The following is an 18,218-nucleotide window of genomic DNA, read 5'->3' as shown; positions in this document are numbered from 1 at the left end:
TAAGACCATCAAAGTTCAGACCACATGTTAATTAATCTGAGTCATGTAAACATGTGACTCAACTAAATACTAAAGTTAGGAACCCACAATATGAACTTTATTATACATGAACATAAATAGATTAAATATTAAAGGTTTAAACCCAATAATATTATTTATTATGTACGTTTATCTGACTAAATATTCAATATTATATATAAATAAAACTGTATATATAAATATATACTATAAAAATGTCTAAATTAAACCTTAAGACTTAGAATATTATAATAGAAATAAATTAAAGGCGCTCAGACATTAAACACGTCCAGAGATTCCTTCAGAGGAAACGTATTCAGCAGAGATGAAGGAACTCGTTATAACAGGAAGTTTGTTCAAACTGCAGCTGAGGAAGCAGAAACCCCTGAAACCTGCAGTGAGTTCCCGTCCCAGAGCCGCGTCCCCCAACATGAGCGGCGGCGTTACGTCGCCTCCTCACACCAGGCTGCCGGGGAGCCGCAGGAAAAGGTTCAGGAGTCGATGGAGCAGCGGCGGCTGAAAGCGTGACCTTTAGGTGGCGGGCCGCTCTCCAACACAGCCTCTAATCCTACACATGGAGTCCTGGATGTCCCCACGCAGCGAGGCCCCGGGCAGCCCGGGGAGGCGGCCTCTGCTGCCTGCTGACGGACAGACCTCCACGGTGCGACGGCGAGGGCCGCGGCAGCAGGCGGGGGGGATTTCAACACCAGCATGTGACCCGCTAGGGTTTCATTACTGATGGACGAACCAGTGGGCCCACTGGGAGTGTAGACTGGTGCTAGAGTTTCAAAACAACACCCAGTGTGTGTTGATGTGTGTGTGCATGATGCGGGCCAAGGCCTGGAGTCCACTTGGCCCGTGTGCTGAGCAGATCTGATGTACGCGGCTTTTCAGCTATTAGTGCAGCTTCGTCTAATGAGCGAGTGAATCCGGAGTGTCTGGAATCCGCCGCTGACCCCTCACACACACACACACACACACACACACACACACACACACACAGATGGTTTCCCTAATGAGAGAGGATGCGTCAGAGTTTCACCTGACCGCATCTCGTTTCCATGTCGCCCAGCGGGAGGCCTGACCTCGGCGGCGCTCGGCGGCAGCAGCAGCATCCATCTTCAAGAGCCACCGGCCGAAGGTGACACCGCTGCTCTGACCGGCCTCCACATCCTGGAAGGTTTCCTATTTAGGTAGTAAAAGGGCTTTCCAGGGATCATCCAGATCAGAGGCCCTGTTCACAAAGGATCTTATCTTACAGCCAGGAATCCTCTGAAGGAGCACCCTCACAAACAAGAGTGTCTGAAGGCTGAAGGCTGAGCCAGAAGCGCTGACGTCAACCAGTCACTGCCCATCAGGGCTTCAACACAAACCATGTCACTGATTTAGAAACTCTGGCTCCTGCTGCATCTGTAGGCACCGTTCTGTCGTCTGATTGGTCACACATCATGAGCAGCAGCCAGTTAACACTGGTGGAGACGTTTTGAATTTAAAAAACATATAAAAATGACCATATTCAACATAAACAGGCCTGTCGGTGAGCTTCCGTGTCGTTCTAACCCTTGATATTTAGCTAGTTAGCATATTATGTGTTTTCTGCTGAATACTGATGTCTGTTACCGTGGAAACGTGATGCATACAGTTAGCACTGCTCAGTTCACTGGTGTTGGTAAGACAGCCGGGTCAGAACGGAGCTAAAACCCTCAACTCAAGGTGAAGAAAAATGAAGACGTTACTTTTACCAACATCATTAAACCGACACATCCGATCAGCTGAATGTTCACACCGGAGAAGGTTGATCTGAATCTAAATTAGATTTATTTAAAGTTCATTCAGTGGTGGAAGTGGGAGTGTTTCCTTCCAATAAATACAGACATTTGTGCGTCTTGATGCAGAAAACCCACAAACCGGTGCATAAAAACACACCAGAGTGTCTGCTGCTCTAGTTCTGGTGCTGTTGGACCTTCGGACCCCGCTGCTGAACGAGGAAGCCTCCCGGCCGGTTCTGCGTGTGATTGGACGTCCCGGGTTTACCTTTGCGCGCAGAGCGGAAGCCGAGGAAACGGACAAAAGATCAGCACGACTCTCTGAGAGCCGGCAGACAAAAGTCGGCGTAAACAGCTTAGAGAGCCGAGCCACGACGACCACCTCGGCACCGATCCGCTCATCTCCGGAGCTCAGGAGGAGATTAGTGAGAAAAGCCCGAAGCCTCAGATGGCTTATGAAGGAGACATCATGGACGCAGCAGCTTCCACGTGCAGAGAAAAGACAGAAACCATCCAGATGACTGATGCTCCTTCATGGTCTGGACATTTGGAGTGGGTCTACTGTTGTCAGAGAAATGAACGACCAGCCGTGATTTAATGTGATTTAATGTGATTTAATGTGACTTCCTCACTCCTCGACTGTGTTCATCAAAGAATTCTTGAAGCAGTTTGTTTCCTTCTCAATAGATTTTGTACTAAACAGATTTTTTTGGGTCATAGTTGTGCGACAATCTACTTTTTTTTTTTTTTTTAAATCATCATGTCATTTCTTCTTTGGTTTTCTGCAAAGTCATGAAAACACAACCCTGGACCGGTGACCGTCTGTTTTGACTGTTTTTTCATTTTGAATTTCTCGTCTGATGTCTCACAGAACTTTGTTTTTACAGTTTCTGACGTGTTGCTGCTGTCGTGTCTCGTTTTAAGGACGTTTTTAATCGTGTAGTTTTTTGGTTTTTTATTCTTATAACCTGTAGCTTTAGCATGAACATGTAGAACTGACCCCATGTGATTTATTCCTGTGCGTGCTCCTTCACTGTGTTCCATCATCACAGCTTCATCAGGGCTTTCTGGTGAGCTGCTTTTCTCTTGAGTTGCTGTTTGTCTTCTAACGTCTACCCACAATGCCCTTCTTCATGCACCCCATCAGCCAATAGCAGGCCTGCTTCAGTGGCACCGTTTGCACACCTCGTCCTGAGCAAGACTCCTCCACTGAACTCGACATGAAGCAACACGCTGAGAAGAGCTGACTGCTGTCTGTCTCTGTGTGTGTGTGTGTGTGTGTGTGTGTGTGTGTGTGTGTGTGTGTGGGGTGATGCTGCCACCTGCTGGTCACATCTGGGAACTGAGCGCTCACGTTACAGCCAAATCTATTCTATTAAAGAAAAGACAAAACTCACAACAGTCACTCAAATAACTACAAACTGAAGAAAGTAATAATAAATAAAAATTTGCTAAATTATAGTTTAGTGAAATAAGACGTTGCTTTTGAATTGTGGTTGAAAAGAAAAATTAAAAAAACAAAACTGTTGAGCACTTTGCTGATGAGCAGGGGGCCAGTATCAGAGCTTGTTTTTTAAATTTTTTTTATATTTCTGTTGAACCACAATTCAAAACCAATGTCCTGATTTTCATTTAATGTTTATTTATTATTACTTTTGTTAATTTCAACTTATTCCAGTGACTGAAGCTGTTGTTTTCCTTCGTTGATGGGAGGATAGGAACACATTAGAGGACGACTGTGTGTGTCAGTGACTCTACGTTCATTCACAAACACCTAAAAACTACAAGATTCTCTCCTGTTTGTAGATTTTTTTTTAAAAAAGCACGTGTTCCTTTAAATTTATTAAAAATGATGCAGAGGGGAAGGTCTGTGATATAATTAAAATAAAGCGTATAAATATTAAGAAGTCAAAGAAGCCTTGAGCGGTCGAGACACCGGTTAGAATCTGTCTCAGAATCATCTCGTCTGTAACTGAATCCATCTGTGTGGCAGTGAAGTGGGCTCAGCTTGAATCAACACTTTGAACACATAAAAAAGTCTAAATATGAATCTTTGACTGACTTTTTGCTGATGAATTTTCATTCAGATCAAATTCTTCTGGACAGAAGATTCAAAAGAGAGACTGTAGAGCTTCACAACAGTGATTTCTCATTAATAATTAAGTGTCTGGATGAGTGGAGGTCATTTTTGGGGTCTTTCTGACCAACAAACGATGCGATGGAGGGACTCACCATCTCCATGAAGGTCTGCCCGGGTTGACGTGGGTTCATCCCAGCAGCTCCCATCCTTCAGAACCAGTCTGGACAATTCAACATTGACACATATCCAAAATGACAACGGTTAAATATCCAGAGAAATGAATGATTATGGAAAGTAATCAGTGACGAGGGAAATAAATGAATGCAGTGTTAAAGACTGAAAATATACGTCAGTTCAATGAGTTCACATTTGTTCACTTTTAGGGATGTTTAATGTATTTTTCATGCATCATGTACGTCTTGTTTTCTGATCTCTGTGTTATTCAGCTGACGTCCAGGTTTTCCTGTTGGCTGGTCTGGACTGTCGTAAACACACTATTTTCACATTTTGACTGAGCAGAATTCCAGTTTGAGCTTCCTAAACATCAAGTTTAAACTTAATTTAAGATATCTAAAAAGGACAACGTAGTTATAAATATAAACAGGGCCGGCCCTGACCAATTTAGTGCCCCAGGCAAGATTGTAGTTTTACCCTCTAGCATCACAGTGAATTTCACTCCTAATGTTCATACAGTAACATAAACTGTATGCATGTATTCAAGCTTTATTTAAGTATAAACAACACACTAAATGAAACTGAAGAAACAAGTCTTTGTGACACTCCCTGGCTAACTGATGTGTATTCAGGCAAATATTTAAGGACAGTCTTCAGACATTAGCGAAGACGGTTCGCTAACGTCTTAGCTGCTAACGTTAGCAGCTAAGACGCTAACGTAACGTCTTAGCTGCTAACGTCTTTGCTGCTAACGTTAGCAGCTAAGACGCTAACGTAACGTCTTTGCTGCTAACGTCTTTGCTGCTAACGTCTTTGCTGCTAACGTTAGCAGCTAAGACGCTAACGTAACGTCTTTACTGCTAAAGGTAGACAAACTGCATCAGCGCTTGTTGATAAATACTTGCCTGAATACATGTCAGTTAGCCTGGCAAGCTTGTGGCGCCCCCCGTGGATGTCGGCGCCCTTAGCATTTGCCTGTACTGCCTATGCCTAGGGCCGGCTCTGAATATAAAGATAGCTGACTACAATTAGTCATAATTCAGATGAGGATAGCTGAATTGTTAAGAACAGTAATAGGAAACTACATATACTAATAATTTAAGTGTCGTTTCTCACAGTGGATACCTGAAATGTTCTTTTTTTTTCTTAAATTACAGATATTAGCAACACAATACAGCATAAACCTTTTTTTTTGTCCTCCTGCTTCTGTCATAAAGATGTTTCCTATAGCGTTAGCAGAAACTAGCGACTCAGCTAACTAGCTAGCCTGGGCTGTGAGCTGATTAGCTGGCTTTTTAATTCGTAGTTAAACCAGCAGCCTATTTTAAAATGTTCCACAGAGACAGATATAACTCTTGGAATATTTTTAAAAAATCTTTTATCTGGATAAAAGCTACATACCTGCTTGTAAGATGCGTCTCTGCTGCTGCTGCCTTTTTGTAGCTAGCAGCGCTCCAGGAAGTTCAAACTGTGAAAAACACCCAAATTTAACACTGGTTGTTAACATTTTAATAAAAGAAATGCTCTAACCAAACAACTGGGATTAAGGAATCCACATTTATCTGATGACAAGTTAATTTAAGATATTTTAAGACTTGAATTTGATACATCAAAATAACTAATCCCTCGTTTAAGCTAACAGTTAGCATGCTAACGATTGCTACTAGCTATCAGGTGAAAACGTAACAGCAGGATGACAGTCACAAACGTTTTCAATGTTTTGATTAAAGAAATGCCTAAATCAAACAACGGGGAATAGGAATAGATATTTAACTGGTGAAAAGTTAACTTGCCATATTTTGAGAGTTAAATTTGATGTGCAACATAACTATTGCCTCTTTTAAGCTAACCGTTAGCTACCTAGCTAATGGTTGCTACAAGCTATCAGGTGAACACATTGTGAAGTAATATCAGGATGAAATTTATAAACACTCTGTGGCTGAAAATCTCCTCACAACCAAATAAAACATACACACATTTTATGATCTTTTGTTAAAATCTATATGAATTAAATATAAAGTACTGTTTCATTTATAGAAGCCTTAAGACTGCATTGTTTTTAAAATCATTGAAAATATTTGGAAGTGTGGAATATTTTTTCAATGAAAAACATCTGAGGGGTTAATTTTCATTAATTTTCATTTCCAACTGTCATCGCAAAGACGCGTAGAGAACTAAGAAATATAATTTTGCATGATAGCACAGTTGAAAGACCATATGTAATAATAATAACACAAAGCTGCACTTTAAAGACATAAATAACCACTGGACTCGCTGTCATGTGTGTATTAAATAAAAAGTTTGAGTGTCTTGGTTTCCAAATTGCACTTTGAAGATTTCTCTGACACACTTTCTGCTCTCAGAGCGTTTACCTGAGTTCGTCTATAGTCAGATCCAAGCAGCTGCTTTGTTGTCCGCTGACCTGTTTCATCCACATGTGGGCAGAAACCGAAGCTGTGTATTGTGTACATTGCACAGCTGATTGAATGAGCGGATAATTAAACAAGCAGGTGTTCCTAATGAAGTGCACTGTAATCGTTAGACGTTTAGCTCAACACCTGCTGAAGTCAGCTGCTCTGTGTCTCACTTCTGCATCAGACACACCTGAGCAGCTTCACAGCAACGAACACAATGTTGTTTTCAAAATTAGCCAACTTTATTTAATGCACTGTGTTCACATCTTTACAGTCTGATTCAAAATCTAAAGTTAAACTAGCAAATAAAACATCTGACAAACTCCTTCAACGTGTCACACAGTGGAACACAAAACATTACAGCAATGATACACCTTTAGAGGAGCACAAATAGCATTTCATGGATACGTGTTCATAGATGCACAGGTTGACATGAAAAGGAACGCCCCCCGGCTCAGACCTCCCACCAGCAGCACGTCAGAGCAGACGTCAGCAGCACTAAACCAGTTCTACTGACAGCAGGTCACGGCTCACCAGACGCCTCTTCATTAAACCTGATTTACTTTATAGTCGCTGTTGTACTTCCAAAAAAACTCCCCCAAACCATAATCCCCACATAGAGCGGCCGAGTGAATGCGGTCTGGACTCTGTAGAGAAGAGTCGCCGTTTCAGAGACGCTGTAGAAAGACAGGACGCCTGCTCTGGGATCCACAAACACTCCCACTGTGGAGGACGAACCCGGGCTGAATACAGGAGTCACGACATTGTTGTGTCTGAACTCATAGCCGCCTCCGTAACAATTTAAGGCCCAAGAATCAGCAGTCGCCCCGAATCCTCCTTGATCCAGTCTGTCTCTGTTCTTGTATGTCACTGCTACGATGATGCCACTTCCTGTCCACTCCACTTCCCAGTAAAGAGGTTTAGTCACGCTGTCTTTACTCAGGACCTGATGACAGGAGCTGTACCTGCCTGAGTTGTTAGAAAATATACCTGATAAACTATCTGTTACGGTTCTGCCCTGATTAGACAGATGGAGGTTAGCGTGTGCTGTGTTTGGGTCCAGCGTGAGGGGATGTGAATATTTGAGCAGCTCGTCTCTGCTGGACGGCTCTGCTCGCTGCAGCAGAACGTCCACTGATCTCAGTGTCGCTGAGATCTTGCTCCATTCCTCACCCGTGGTTTCCTTGAGCCGATCCCTGGCCTCTGACACCGCTGTCTGCACGTCCTCAAAGTACCTGTTCTGGCTGGTTCTGATGACCGGGGAAGCTGCTGGCCCACTGAGTTCAGACTGTAGGGAGTGACTGAGTATAAGTTCTGTGTGGTCCTCTATGTTCAAGAGCTGCTTCAGCTCAGCGTCTTTCCTCTTCAGCTCAGCGATCTCCTGCTTCAGCTTCTTCTGCTGCTCTTTGACTCGACTCACTTCAGTCGTCTTCTGGGATCTGATCTGCTGCTTCAGACTGGAGCCCTTTGCCTTGATGAAGCCGAGCAGCTCCGTGATGACTGTCTCGCTGTCCCTCATTGTTTCATCAGCAGACTGTCTGATGGCCTCTGCCTCCTGCTCCAGCACTCCCACCTCCTGCTCTCTGCTCTGGATTCTATGCTGGACTCTTTGCAGACTCTCCTTGACTCTTTTCTGCCTGTTCATACTTTCTGCTTCCAGTGAGACTGTTTCATGGCCTCTGTGTCCATCCACTGTGCAGAGATGACAGACAGGCTGCTGGTCTGTGCGACAGAACATCTTCTTCATCGCATTATGACAAGAGCAGATGTTTCGTTTCAGACCATGGTGAGTCGACTTGTGGAAGCCCAACAGCCTCTGCTTTGGACAGAGTCACCGACAGCTTTTCACAAATGATTACTGTCTTTCAAATCCATGTTGTTGGGATTCACTGTGTCTGAGCCGACTCATGTGCTGCCAAGTTCTGCAGAAACTCATTTGACTCCAGCAAAACTCCTGAATAATAATAATAATAAAAAAAACATGATTAAACTATTATCTAAAAACTTCCTTAAATTAAACTTGTTGTGATCACAGGCCCAGACGCTGTCGATGAGGAACAGAAATACTCATTAAATCCAGGAAAAGGATCTACACAACATCAACTAAACTGCCTCCTTGTGGCTCTCTCTGTGTTTAGGAATCGATCTGTGACATGCTGACTGTTGTTCAGTGATGTCTGAGGCTGCTTCTGTTGAAAACACACTCTCATCAGATTTATTGGCTTCTCTGGACTCCAGCTGGTGGATAGACGCATGTGTTTTAGATTAAACGCGCCTTAACATCACTCATTAGTCATCGTTATGATTAGAAACCTCTGGTTCTGAGATTTTACTCCCAGCTGCTGCAGACCTGTTTGCATGTTCTCCCCGTGCAGCGTGAGTTCTCTCCAGATTCTCCGGCTTCCTCCCACAGTCCAGAAACATGTTGAGGTTAATTGGTGATTGTAAATTGTCCGTAGGTGTGAATGTGAGTGTGCTTGGTTGTCTNCGAAGACAACACTTTGGACATCGTATTTATTTCAGTCTTAAAAGTTTATAACAACTTCTGGATATAACATGACATTAAAACAAAAAAAAAAAAAAAAAAAAAAAAAAAAACAACAAACAAATTAATACACATTTTTAATCGCACCCCAGGTTGACAAAATTAGAATTCATAAAAGCAGTTTTGAAAAAATAAAAATAACAATAAAATCACAGGAAAATATTTCTTCCCCCCTAAAAACAGCTCTTGCAGACTTACAGTACATCAGGAGTCTGAGCGCCTGGTGTGAGAAGCGTCACATCGGGGACCGGTACACCTGATTTAAACGTACAAACGGGGCCAAGTGTGAACACTCGAACCGGTTTTGGATACAAATTCAAGCCAGCGAAAGTGGATTTGCAGGTTTTGGGTGCGAAGGCGGCCCCCCAAAAACCCCAGGACCTGTTTTTACAGCAAAGCCCAGCACCTGGAAATGTTAAAAAACAAAGAACACGTATCGTGGTTTTCTACTCAAGTAGATTCAAATCCTTTTTTCTTTTTTTTTTTGCACAAATATTTATAACATTCCCCAATTATTAGACTACGACTCCCCCATGCTTCAGCTCGACATTTATTAACTCTACAAATTGAATACAAACGATTTATTGGCTCTGTTAATATCATACAGGACTGTCTGAGGGAAAACGACTCCGCTCGTGCTCAGGAGTTAGCTTTATGTGTCGGTGAAATTCATGAAGGTTTCGTGGTTGAAAACAGTGAACAATCTCCCCACAGCCGAATAAAGTTTATATACCTTTTTATCCTCTTTTTTTCAAATATATATTTATTATATATAAAATACTGTTTCATTCATAAAAGCCTTACTTTGTACAATATCTGAGTTGGTGTGTGTCGGTGAGCGATGAAGTAAATGTGTGTGTGTGTGTTTGTGTGTGTGAATGCGTGAGTGTGTGAGCTAAAAAGAAAACCTGGAAAACTGTCGTAACAAACAGCTGGTACTGATTCAAGACCTAATACACTAAAAACAAAAGGTGTTTTACACAATATACACATTTTATTACTTACAAAAGAAAAAAAAAATAGGAGAAAGTAGGTGTAGCGGATGGTTAGCAGGCGGGCTACAGCAGGGTTAGTACCACCAAACGTCACGTAAGACGACAGAAAAAAGACAGCGAGAGAGAGGGAAAGGGCGTGTGAATGAAGAGCTAGCAATAAAAAAGGCAGTAAGTCTCACTAAGGAAAGCTCATCGTCAGTGCATCTCTCATCTTGGATGTTCCGAAGTCAAAGTGCCGATTTGGTAACCGTGGAGACCATCCACTCCTCATCAGTAAGGCCCAAAACAAAACAAAGATAAACAAAAAAAAAAAAAATCGGATGTACAGAATCACATTTTGCTGCACCAACGTTTTTTTTTTTTTTTTCTAAAGAGAGAAAGGCAACAAAGATCCTTTCAGGAAAGAAGGGAGAAGAATGAAAAATGCACTTTTGTTGTCACACATCCATCATGGCACCATGTAGTGGATATTTTTCTGCTTTCATTTTGAGGTACTTCTTAAGAAAACAAAGACTAAATGTAAGATTTGTTTACTTTTTTCTTTTTTTCTTTTTTTTTTTTTAAGCTGTGTTGCACAGTAGCACCATTGTTTTAGTCGTAGTTAGTTTTTCTGTTTTTTTCACGGAAGACAATGCACCATGGGAATTCCACCTTCGTCGCCACGTCAGCGGTCACGACGACGACGACGACTGCCCACCCTCCCCTCCCCCAACTTGTCCCCCGTTATCCAATCATCTCTTGTTATCGATCGGGCGTCCCCCGGCGACGGTGGGTTGGCTTGCTGCCGTTACGTCCTCTTCATGCAGACCACACAGCGGCTGACACGAGCCCGGAGGTTACCCGCCTTGAAGGTCTCCGACTGGGGCCTCCTGTAGGGGCCAAAGGGGAAGTGTGGTTAAGACAGACGTAATGTCCACTATTATAAATACAGCCTACTGAAAGCTACTTTTTTTCAAGATAAAACTTTGTTTTTTTATCCCAAATGGGCAACCAGTTGTGTTTTTGGCCACTCGGAGGCAGAACGTTTGCACAGACTGACACCAAAACAGCTGCTGCAGAGCGACAACAAGCAGGTTTCCACTGCGAGGACTGCGAGCGTTTGCAGGAGCAGACTTGTAATCCGCCCTTTTAACCTCCACGTCCCCACTGCAACAAAACAACGACAAACAGAGGCGACTGGACGACACTCCAGTTCTATGAAGACGTAGAAAACGCAGCGACAGAGGGGTTTTATGTTGATGTAAGAGAGGACAAGACTGCTAAAACATGCATCTAGTTGTCCTCTCCTAGTTCATAGCTGCTCAAAAGTACCAACTCTGGGCTGAGAACGGGTCTGAGAGGTTCTGCTGGGACGGTTCTTGCTGCTCAGACTGACCTAAAACAGTCCTGCAGTGGAAAATGGCCGATTATCGGTCATCTGGAGTGTCAACCTGGATAATGTGGTCCAGTGTTTACTCTCCTTTAGCAGCCAGAACAGTGCAGTGAGGGTGAAATAAAGGGCCAGACAGCTGAACAAAGGGCTGGAACTCTGTACAAAGCTCAGGGCAGCCCGTAACCAGGATAAACTGGTTCCTGAACGATGGGAAAAGATGGAAAGCGTCATGTGGCTGCAGCTCAACCTCCTGTATGCGTACCTGAACATCTCAGATTGCTCCACGGTGGCTAGCCAGAAGCTGTAGGAGTTGCCGTAGTAGTTGCACGTCCCTCTGCCGTGGCACTCTATGAAGGGAGCGCTGCGGAACTCCTCCAGGCAGGAACCGGGGGAGGCCAGAGCCTGACCGGAGCCCTCGGCGCCGGCGCTGGTGTGCTGGGGAGGACAGGCAAGAGTAGTTCAGGCTAAAGCTGGGATCAAAGACGGAGTTGGTTGCTGCTGTGCAGACAAACATGCATGTACCATCATGAAGGAGTATCCAATCCACATCGGTTCCCAGTTGGAGGGGCAAGTGGGAATCTGGATGGTCTGACTGTGGACTGCGATCACCATGGCTGGAGCTTCACACACTGCACACCTGGACGACACACAAACAGGAGTTAAAGACCACCTCCATCAGCTCCCCGCTGCTCCTGCCCTTCCTCGGCCCCGCCTACCTGCTGATGTAGGGCTTGATGCTCTGTCCGGTGATGGGGGCCATGGACATGGGCATGGGCTCGGGCGTGGACAGCCAGTAGGAGTAGTCGTTGCGGGAGGCGAAGTTGCAGACGTTGTTGATGTTGCAGAACATGAAGGGCATCGGGCTGAACCTGCGCAGACAGCTGCCGGCCGTGCCTGCAGGAGGGAGGAAGCTCGGTCATGACAAGTGCTGCGGTCGCTAAAACCTTTAGCTCGGTTCAGTAAAGCGATGCGCTCCATACCGAGGTCCTGTCCGTGGGCCCGCTCGTTGCCCTGCACGTACAGCAGAGAGTATCCGTCATAGATGGGGTTCGTTCCCTCAGGACAGCTGGGCACCTCCGTCGACTGGCTGTGTCGGGTGATGAGGAAGCCGTGGGCCGCGGAGACCGATCCCGGGAGACCGGGAGGACCCTGTGGACCGTCGGAACCAGGAGGACCAGGGTAGCCTCGCTGACCTGGAGGCAGCCGGGGAAAGGACGTATGTCAACAAAGATCACAGAGATCACAAGATGCTCTGAAAAAAACTGGATGAAGATTTCTGCTGTGCACCAACATGAGCAGAAGGTTTGATGGATGGTGTCCGTGTTGGACTGGAGAGTTTTATTCATTATGGATGTTAACATCTCCTGTATCCCGCCTTAAACGAGCTGCTAAATGTGTCTATTTTCTACATTGTGATCGTCTCTGGAACCCTGAAGGATCCATTTACAAGGAACCATTTAATTTACTTCATTTTCTAGATAAAACACCTCCAGCTGATTTGACCAGATGTTTCACTTTGCTGGTTTACAACATCTGGGCAGTGGAGCGAACACAACGGTCCACCGGCACACGGATGAAATAATGTTTAACTTTCCACCGTTTAGTCGTTCAGTGGACTGACGGTGCACATTCTAGCTGAGGCGGCTCTACTCACCGGGCTGACCGGCTGGTCCCGGGTCTCCCTTCCTGCCGGGGGGTCCGCTGAAGCCAGGAGGACCCTCAGTACCAGGATCTCCAGGGTTACCGGGCTGACCTGGGAGCAGCGACACACAAGAGTTCTGGTTGAACACAAGCGAGCCTCCAGCACCAACAATTACCACACACAAGGCTTGTCTTCACAAACGAGTAGCATCTGCAGGTTCAGAGTTTCACTGCTTTGATTACGACACTCCTCTATGTAATCTGTTGCTCAACTTCCTGGTGAGTGTCGACGATCTTCAGACTTGGTGTCCGTGATGAAGCCTCCTCGTCAGCTTGATTTACCAACGAGACGTTCATCACCAAGTTAACAGAGCGAGAAGCTTCATTCGAGCACACAGAGGTCGTAGAGGAACATATGTGATCATAACGACCAGCTTTACACTAGTTTTGTTGATTTTTCTCTTTTTTTTTGGTTAAATCCAGAATTATGAAACTCAAGCTGAACCCTGAATTTTGTTGCTTCTCCTGCTGATAATAAAACACAGTTATCCTGTTATGGGGTATTTTCTCCATATTATTCCACAGAAACAGGCCATAAAGCATCCTCAAAGACAGCTTAAACAGTATTGAATGTAAAATATTCTTTCCTGAGACCTGTGCAGTGTCCCCTCTGACAAACTTAGCAGTTTATTAACTGTCACGACAAACAAATGTTCACATCTCAGCTGGAGCTCATGCAGCCCTCCTCTGACCTCCTTCACATCCCATAGAGTCACCCACCTGGGAGTCCTTCACGTCCAGGAGCACCAGGCGATCCTCGGTTACCAGGCTGGCCCGGAGCACCAGTAGGTCCTCGCTCTCCCTTCACCACGATGGGAGCCGGAGGAACGCCGGGATCTCCAGGAGGACCTGGTGACACAGGAAATCATCTGTTAGCAATCCTGCCTGCAGTCCACATTTAAACTGAACTTCTTGGCGTGTTGCTCGGCTGTGAGGCGGTCAGCGAGTCCACCCACCAGTCGGTCCTACATCTCCAGGATCTCCAGGAAGGCCGCCGCGACCGGGAAGTCCCGGGTCTCCCTTTGGTCCTGGAAAAAAAACACAGACAGAACAGCTGTTTGGGTTTTGCTCACGATCAACGATTAACACCGAAACGCACATTTGGATGGAATAAAGCAGCACAAAACGGCGTCACTGTGAACCCACCAGGGAATCCGGGAACGCCAGGCAGACCGACGTCTCCCTTCAGGCCAGAGGCACCAGGAAGACCAGAGGAACCCTGACAGGAAGGAACAGTCACATCTCAACGTACGATCACTTTAAAGGAAAGCAGAGAGCACATTACGGGATTTAATAAGATCTTACCGGGAATCCTGGAACGCCGCCTTCTCCCTTCTGTCCGGGGAAGCCGGGCTGGCCGGGAGCGCCGGGGATACCCTTCTCTCCCTTAACGCCGCCACTTCCCGGGGGTCCGCGGGGACCCTGTGGGCCGGATGGACCTTCAGGACGGACGCAGGGGTGGAAAGGTCAGTTATAGCAGAGAGAGAGCACGGCGAGGCTGCACGTGTAGGCTTGTTGGGGTCAGTTTGAGTTCCAGCTAACAGCGAGAACGAAGCAGAGATCCTGTTGTCTTGTTCAAAAAAAGGAAACTGAACTGAGCCCAACTTGGTACAGCGCAGCCACAAAGAACAGGAAGCAGATTACAGTGTGAACATCTCCAGACCCTGCTGTAGTCTGTCCAACTATTAAAGTCTAGATAGCAGTAATGTACGCTTTAATACTGAAGAGCTTCATTCCCAAATCTGACATAGCTGGCTTAAAAAATCTTACTGTAATGAGACGTGTTAGTTCACATTTTACACGTGATTTTGTCCGTTTTTTTGTCTAAAGGCAGATCTGAAGTTGAACAAACTCGTTCATTAGATGTCAAACAACGAGAATGTTTGTTTCTAAACACCAGCTAGAAAGAGAAGGACACAATCTGTGTTCATCAGAGCCAGAACACGGGAACGAAGCTCCTCAGGTTCCTGTAAAACGGTGTGTGACACTTTAGAACACATGAGTCCTGCTACAGACGTCCAGCTCGTCCTGTTGGGTGAAGAAAAGGTCAAAGCACACCTGCTGACATCCGTTTTTAACGCTCAGAGAACGATCCGACACACCTCATGAATAACACCTTCAACACCTTCAAACCACGAGAACGCTTCATCGCACATTATCGAGAGTTTTACAGATTTCAGTTTGACAGATGAAACCCCCCCCCCACCACCCTCCACAAACCCCAGCTCACAGCATCACAACCATCAAACCACTTGGTCTAACCTGGAGGACCTACGATTCCCAGAATTCCCAGGCAAAGCGCAGCCGGGTTGATGCACGGGGTGAAAAAAACAAAGGAGAGCAGGTTTAGACAGAGGCAAGAAACACAGTCAGAACAACAATGAAAGAGGCATTTCAGTCCTGAAGCAGCTGTGAAGGTTTTAACCAAACCAGCTTCTGGACAATCTGCACAAGATGCTTTTAATTCAGCGATCAGGACGTTCTGCTGCACAACGGATCAGAATCTATTCACAAGAGTCCCCTAAAGGAAGACTCTGGTTTTTTATTTTTATTTAATCTCATTAAAAGACCAAAACCAACAATAAAGAACCTGCACTGTAAAAGAAATAAATGTGTTGAACAGCTTTGAACTATTTAATTATTATATATTTTATATATATTTCTCAAGTTAACTGGAAAAAAAGTGCATATTTACATGTTAACCCTAAAAACACTTGTTTACTAAACAGTAATTTATTCTTTTACAACATCTGACTGTAAATTACACTATATTTTATGTATTTAAATGAGCAAATGTTGTTCATTTAACAGATATTTGCTGTTATTTGAATGAAAAATGTATTTATATACTATATTTATATACAAATATGTGTAAACCTAACTTGACATTTATGCTCTCGTGCTCCTAAACTTAAAATGTTTAACTATTTTTTTAATTTTATAAATCTTTTAAATTAAAAAAGCATTTTGTGCTCAAGCTTGAAAAGTGCTGTATAGATATTTATATATATATATTTTATTAAATGCAGTGATTTAGCTTAAAAAGTTGGAGCAAACTGCATGTTTTATTATTTTATTTATTTTTTTATTTATTATATTATTTTTTATTAAATATATTTATTATATATATTTTATTATATTATTTATTTTTATTTTATTCATTATTGAATTTCCCTTCTGGGATAAATTAAGTATTTTTCCTTTCATGAGTCTGTTTTGGGGGTTTTTTTCTTTTTTGGCTTTAAAAAAAAAAACAAACAATTTATGAGTTTTTATTTTTTCCCACACCAGAGGATCAGTAGTGACTTCTGTCAGTCAGCTGGGAGGAAATTCTGGGTTTTATAAAGTGCTGCTGGACGCTTAAACATTTAATCTACAGCACATTTGAGTTATAAAGCACTAAATACTGGAATACAAGAAACAACTGTACATTCAGTAACAACGAGAACTGGAATTAGAGTGAAAAAACAGACTAACGAGAATGACTTAATGTTTAAAGTGAGTTAGTTTACTGGTGTGTTCTGATGTTATCCACACGACACTCTCTGAATGTTAATCGGTCTTTGGCTGCTCCTACATGTGCTCCACATAACATGCTGATGGTGCCAGATTCAGGAGTAAAATCTCAGGTGTGTGTGTTGTTATTTTCATCATTGAACTTGACATACGATGTTTAACAAAAGGTGCTTACTTGTTACAGGTGCTTTTTACTACCATCAGTGTGCATGAAGAAGTGAGAGAGGAGAGACAGTGATTAGGGAGAAACAAGGAGAAGATGCAATGATTTGTTCCCAGTGGATCAGAGAGTGAGGTTAAACTCAGTCAGTGCTGCTGCCGAGGGACGTGCAGGAGAATCTGGACGCCGTTAATCTGACCTGAAGGCCCTGCAGCGGCCGGACGCACGAGTCATCGATCCGAGAGGCGGGGCCAAGCCACAGTGGGCGGGGCCAAGACGCACAGGAACAGGAAGTAACATTTCAGAGCATCATTTTGTCACCCAGAAAAACACTCGAGTGTTTGTGCTGCAGCCTCACGCAGTGGTGGTGAGACAGTGTGACTGTCACACACGCGCTTTCAAATTTGTAAATTCAGAAAATTCTGCAGATATTTTAAATTTTAAATCCTTGATTTTGGATTTGAAAACCAAATAGTTTTGACTGTGCACTCTTTCCAGCACAGCGTGAGGCTTCTTCTCAGTGTGTCTGCACAAATGTGTGTCGGGACAAACGGTGTCCATGCAGATGACTGATTGGTGGGACGAACACACACACACAGGACAGCAGAGCCGGAAACAAACCCACAACTCTCTTATCTGGACTCTAAAGCCCCTTTCACTGCACGGGTCTGAGCTGCAGGCCTTCACCCTACAGGACAGGCACTCAAGAGTAATGGCTTTTTTTTTTTTTATTAGCACAAATGCAAACTGAAATGTCCATAAAAATAGAATCTTACTGTGTAGCATAACCTGGGTTTAGACAAAATGTTCACAGGAGCTAAAGTCCAGTTTGTTGCTTCCAGCTGTTTTTCCTCTGAGTTTATTATCTACCTGCAGCATCAGACAGAAGAACAACTAAAGCAAAACTAACTCAAACTCCAGTTTTAAGATGAATGTTTGTTGAGTTTGTCTCAGGCTCGGCTGTTTCACACCAACTCTTCCTCCAGAATGATCCACAGACACTGGACACACACTGCTGACTAAACACACAAACACACAAACAGAACTTTGGGGCTGTGGAGAGATGAAAGATTACAGGTTCCCCCGTGGTGGGATCAGGAGACGAGGGAGAAGGAGTGAGGAGACACGAGGACGGATGGATTGGTGGATTTAAAAAATGGATGATGATGATGATGACACGGACACAACAGTGCGGTATAAACCCATGCTCTGTTTTTGGGGGTCGTAGCAAAAGCCCCGGTGATGAACAGTGATCGGTGTGTAAGGTGGAGGAGCACCCCGACATCTCCTGGTGCGAAGGGATTGGTGCCGTTGACAGTGATTGGACAGGTGCTCAAACACCGGTGCTGTTGATTGGTGCAACAGGGTCCCATGCAAATCAGCTGACATGGAGATGAACGCATTCACACTGAACGAGGGGTTTCTGACATTTGCTGTCTGGTTTTTGCTGGTTCGGTTTTACTAGTGAGCCACAAAT

The 18,218-nt window shown here is 44.3% G+C and overlaps 2 protein-coding genes across 2 annotated transcripts in view; both read right to left on the bottom strand.

Moving 5' to 3' along the window:
- Positions 1-6,672: 6,672 nt before the first annotated feature.
- LOC103363178 (tripartite motif-containing protein 16-like) lies at positions 6,673-8,812 on the bottom strand. The gene is made up of 2 exons (XM_008289817.1): positions 8,786-8,812; positions 6,673-8,271 (listed from the first exon to the last, which is right to left on the bottom strand). Exons 1-2 carry the CDS (start codon positions 8,810-8,812, stop codon positions 7,012-7,014), a joined length of 1,287 nt encoding a protein of 428 aa, XP_008288039.1. The 3' UTR covers positions 6,673-7,011.
- Positions 8,813-8,951: 139 nt separating this feature from the next.
- col4a5 (collagen, type IV, alpha 5 (Alport syndrome)) overlaps positions 8,952-18,218 on the bottom strand; it is a 47,170-nt gene continuing 37,903 nt past the window's right edge. The window contains exons 40-49 of the mRNA XM_008289811.1: positions 14,371-14,504; positions 14,212-14,284; positions 14,022-14,093; positions 13,786-13,914; positions 13,019-13,117; positions 12,345-12,557; positions 12,081-12,258; positions 11,887-12,001; positions 11,627-11,799; positions 8,952-10,861 (exon numbers count right to left, since the gene is read on the bottom strand). Of these exons, the coding sequence (XP_008288033.1) occupies positions 10,780-10,861; positions 11,627-11,799; positions 11,887-12,001; positions 12,081-12,258; positions 12,345-12,557; positions 13,019-13,117; positions 13,786-13,914; positions 14,022-14,093; positions 14,212-14,284; positions 14,371-14,504 (1,268 nt within the window). The 3' untranslated portion in view covers positions 8,952-10,779. The remainder of the gene's footprint in view (positions 10,862-11,626; positions 11,800-11,886; positions 12,002-12,080; positions 12,259-12,344; positions 12,558-13,018; positions 13,118-13,785; positions 13,915-14,021; positions 14,094-14,211; positions 14,285-14,370; positions 14,505-18,218) is intronic.

This window comes from Stegastes partitus, unplaced genomic scaffold (genome assembly GCF_000690725.1).
Source record: "Stegastes partitus isolate 25-593 unplaced genomic scaffold, Stegastes_partitus-1.0.2 Scaffold638, whole genome shotgun sequence".
Lineage (NCBI taxonomy): Eukaryota > Metazoa > Chordata > Actinopteri > Pomacentridae > Stegastes > Stegastes partitus.
This window is presented reverse-complemented; position numbering and strand designations above follow the sequence as displayed.

What these genes read in the sequence shown, in the direction of transcription:
- LOC103363178 (XM_008289817.1), bottom strand. Translation starts at nt 8,812, where the DNA reads ATGCAAACAGGTCTGCAGCAGCTGGGA. An exon ending in CAGGTCTGCAGCAGCTGGGA is followed by an intron (nt 8,272 to 8,785) that starts GTAAAATCTCAG and finishes CTCTGTCCAAAG; the next exon opens with CAGAGGCTGTTGGGCTTCCA.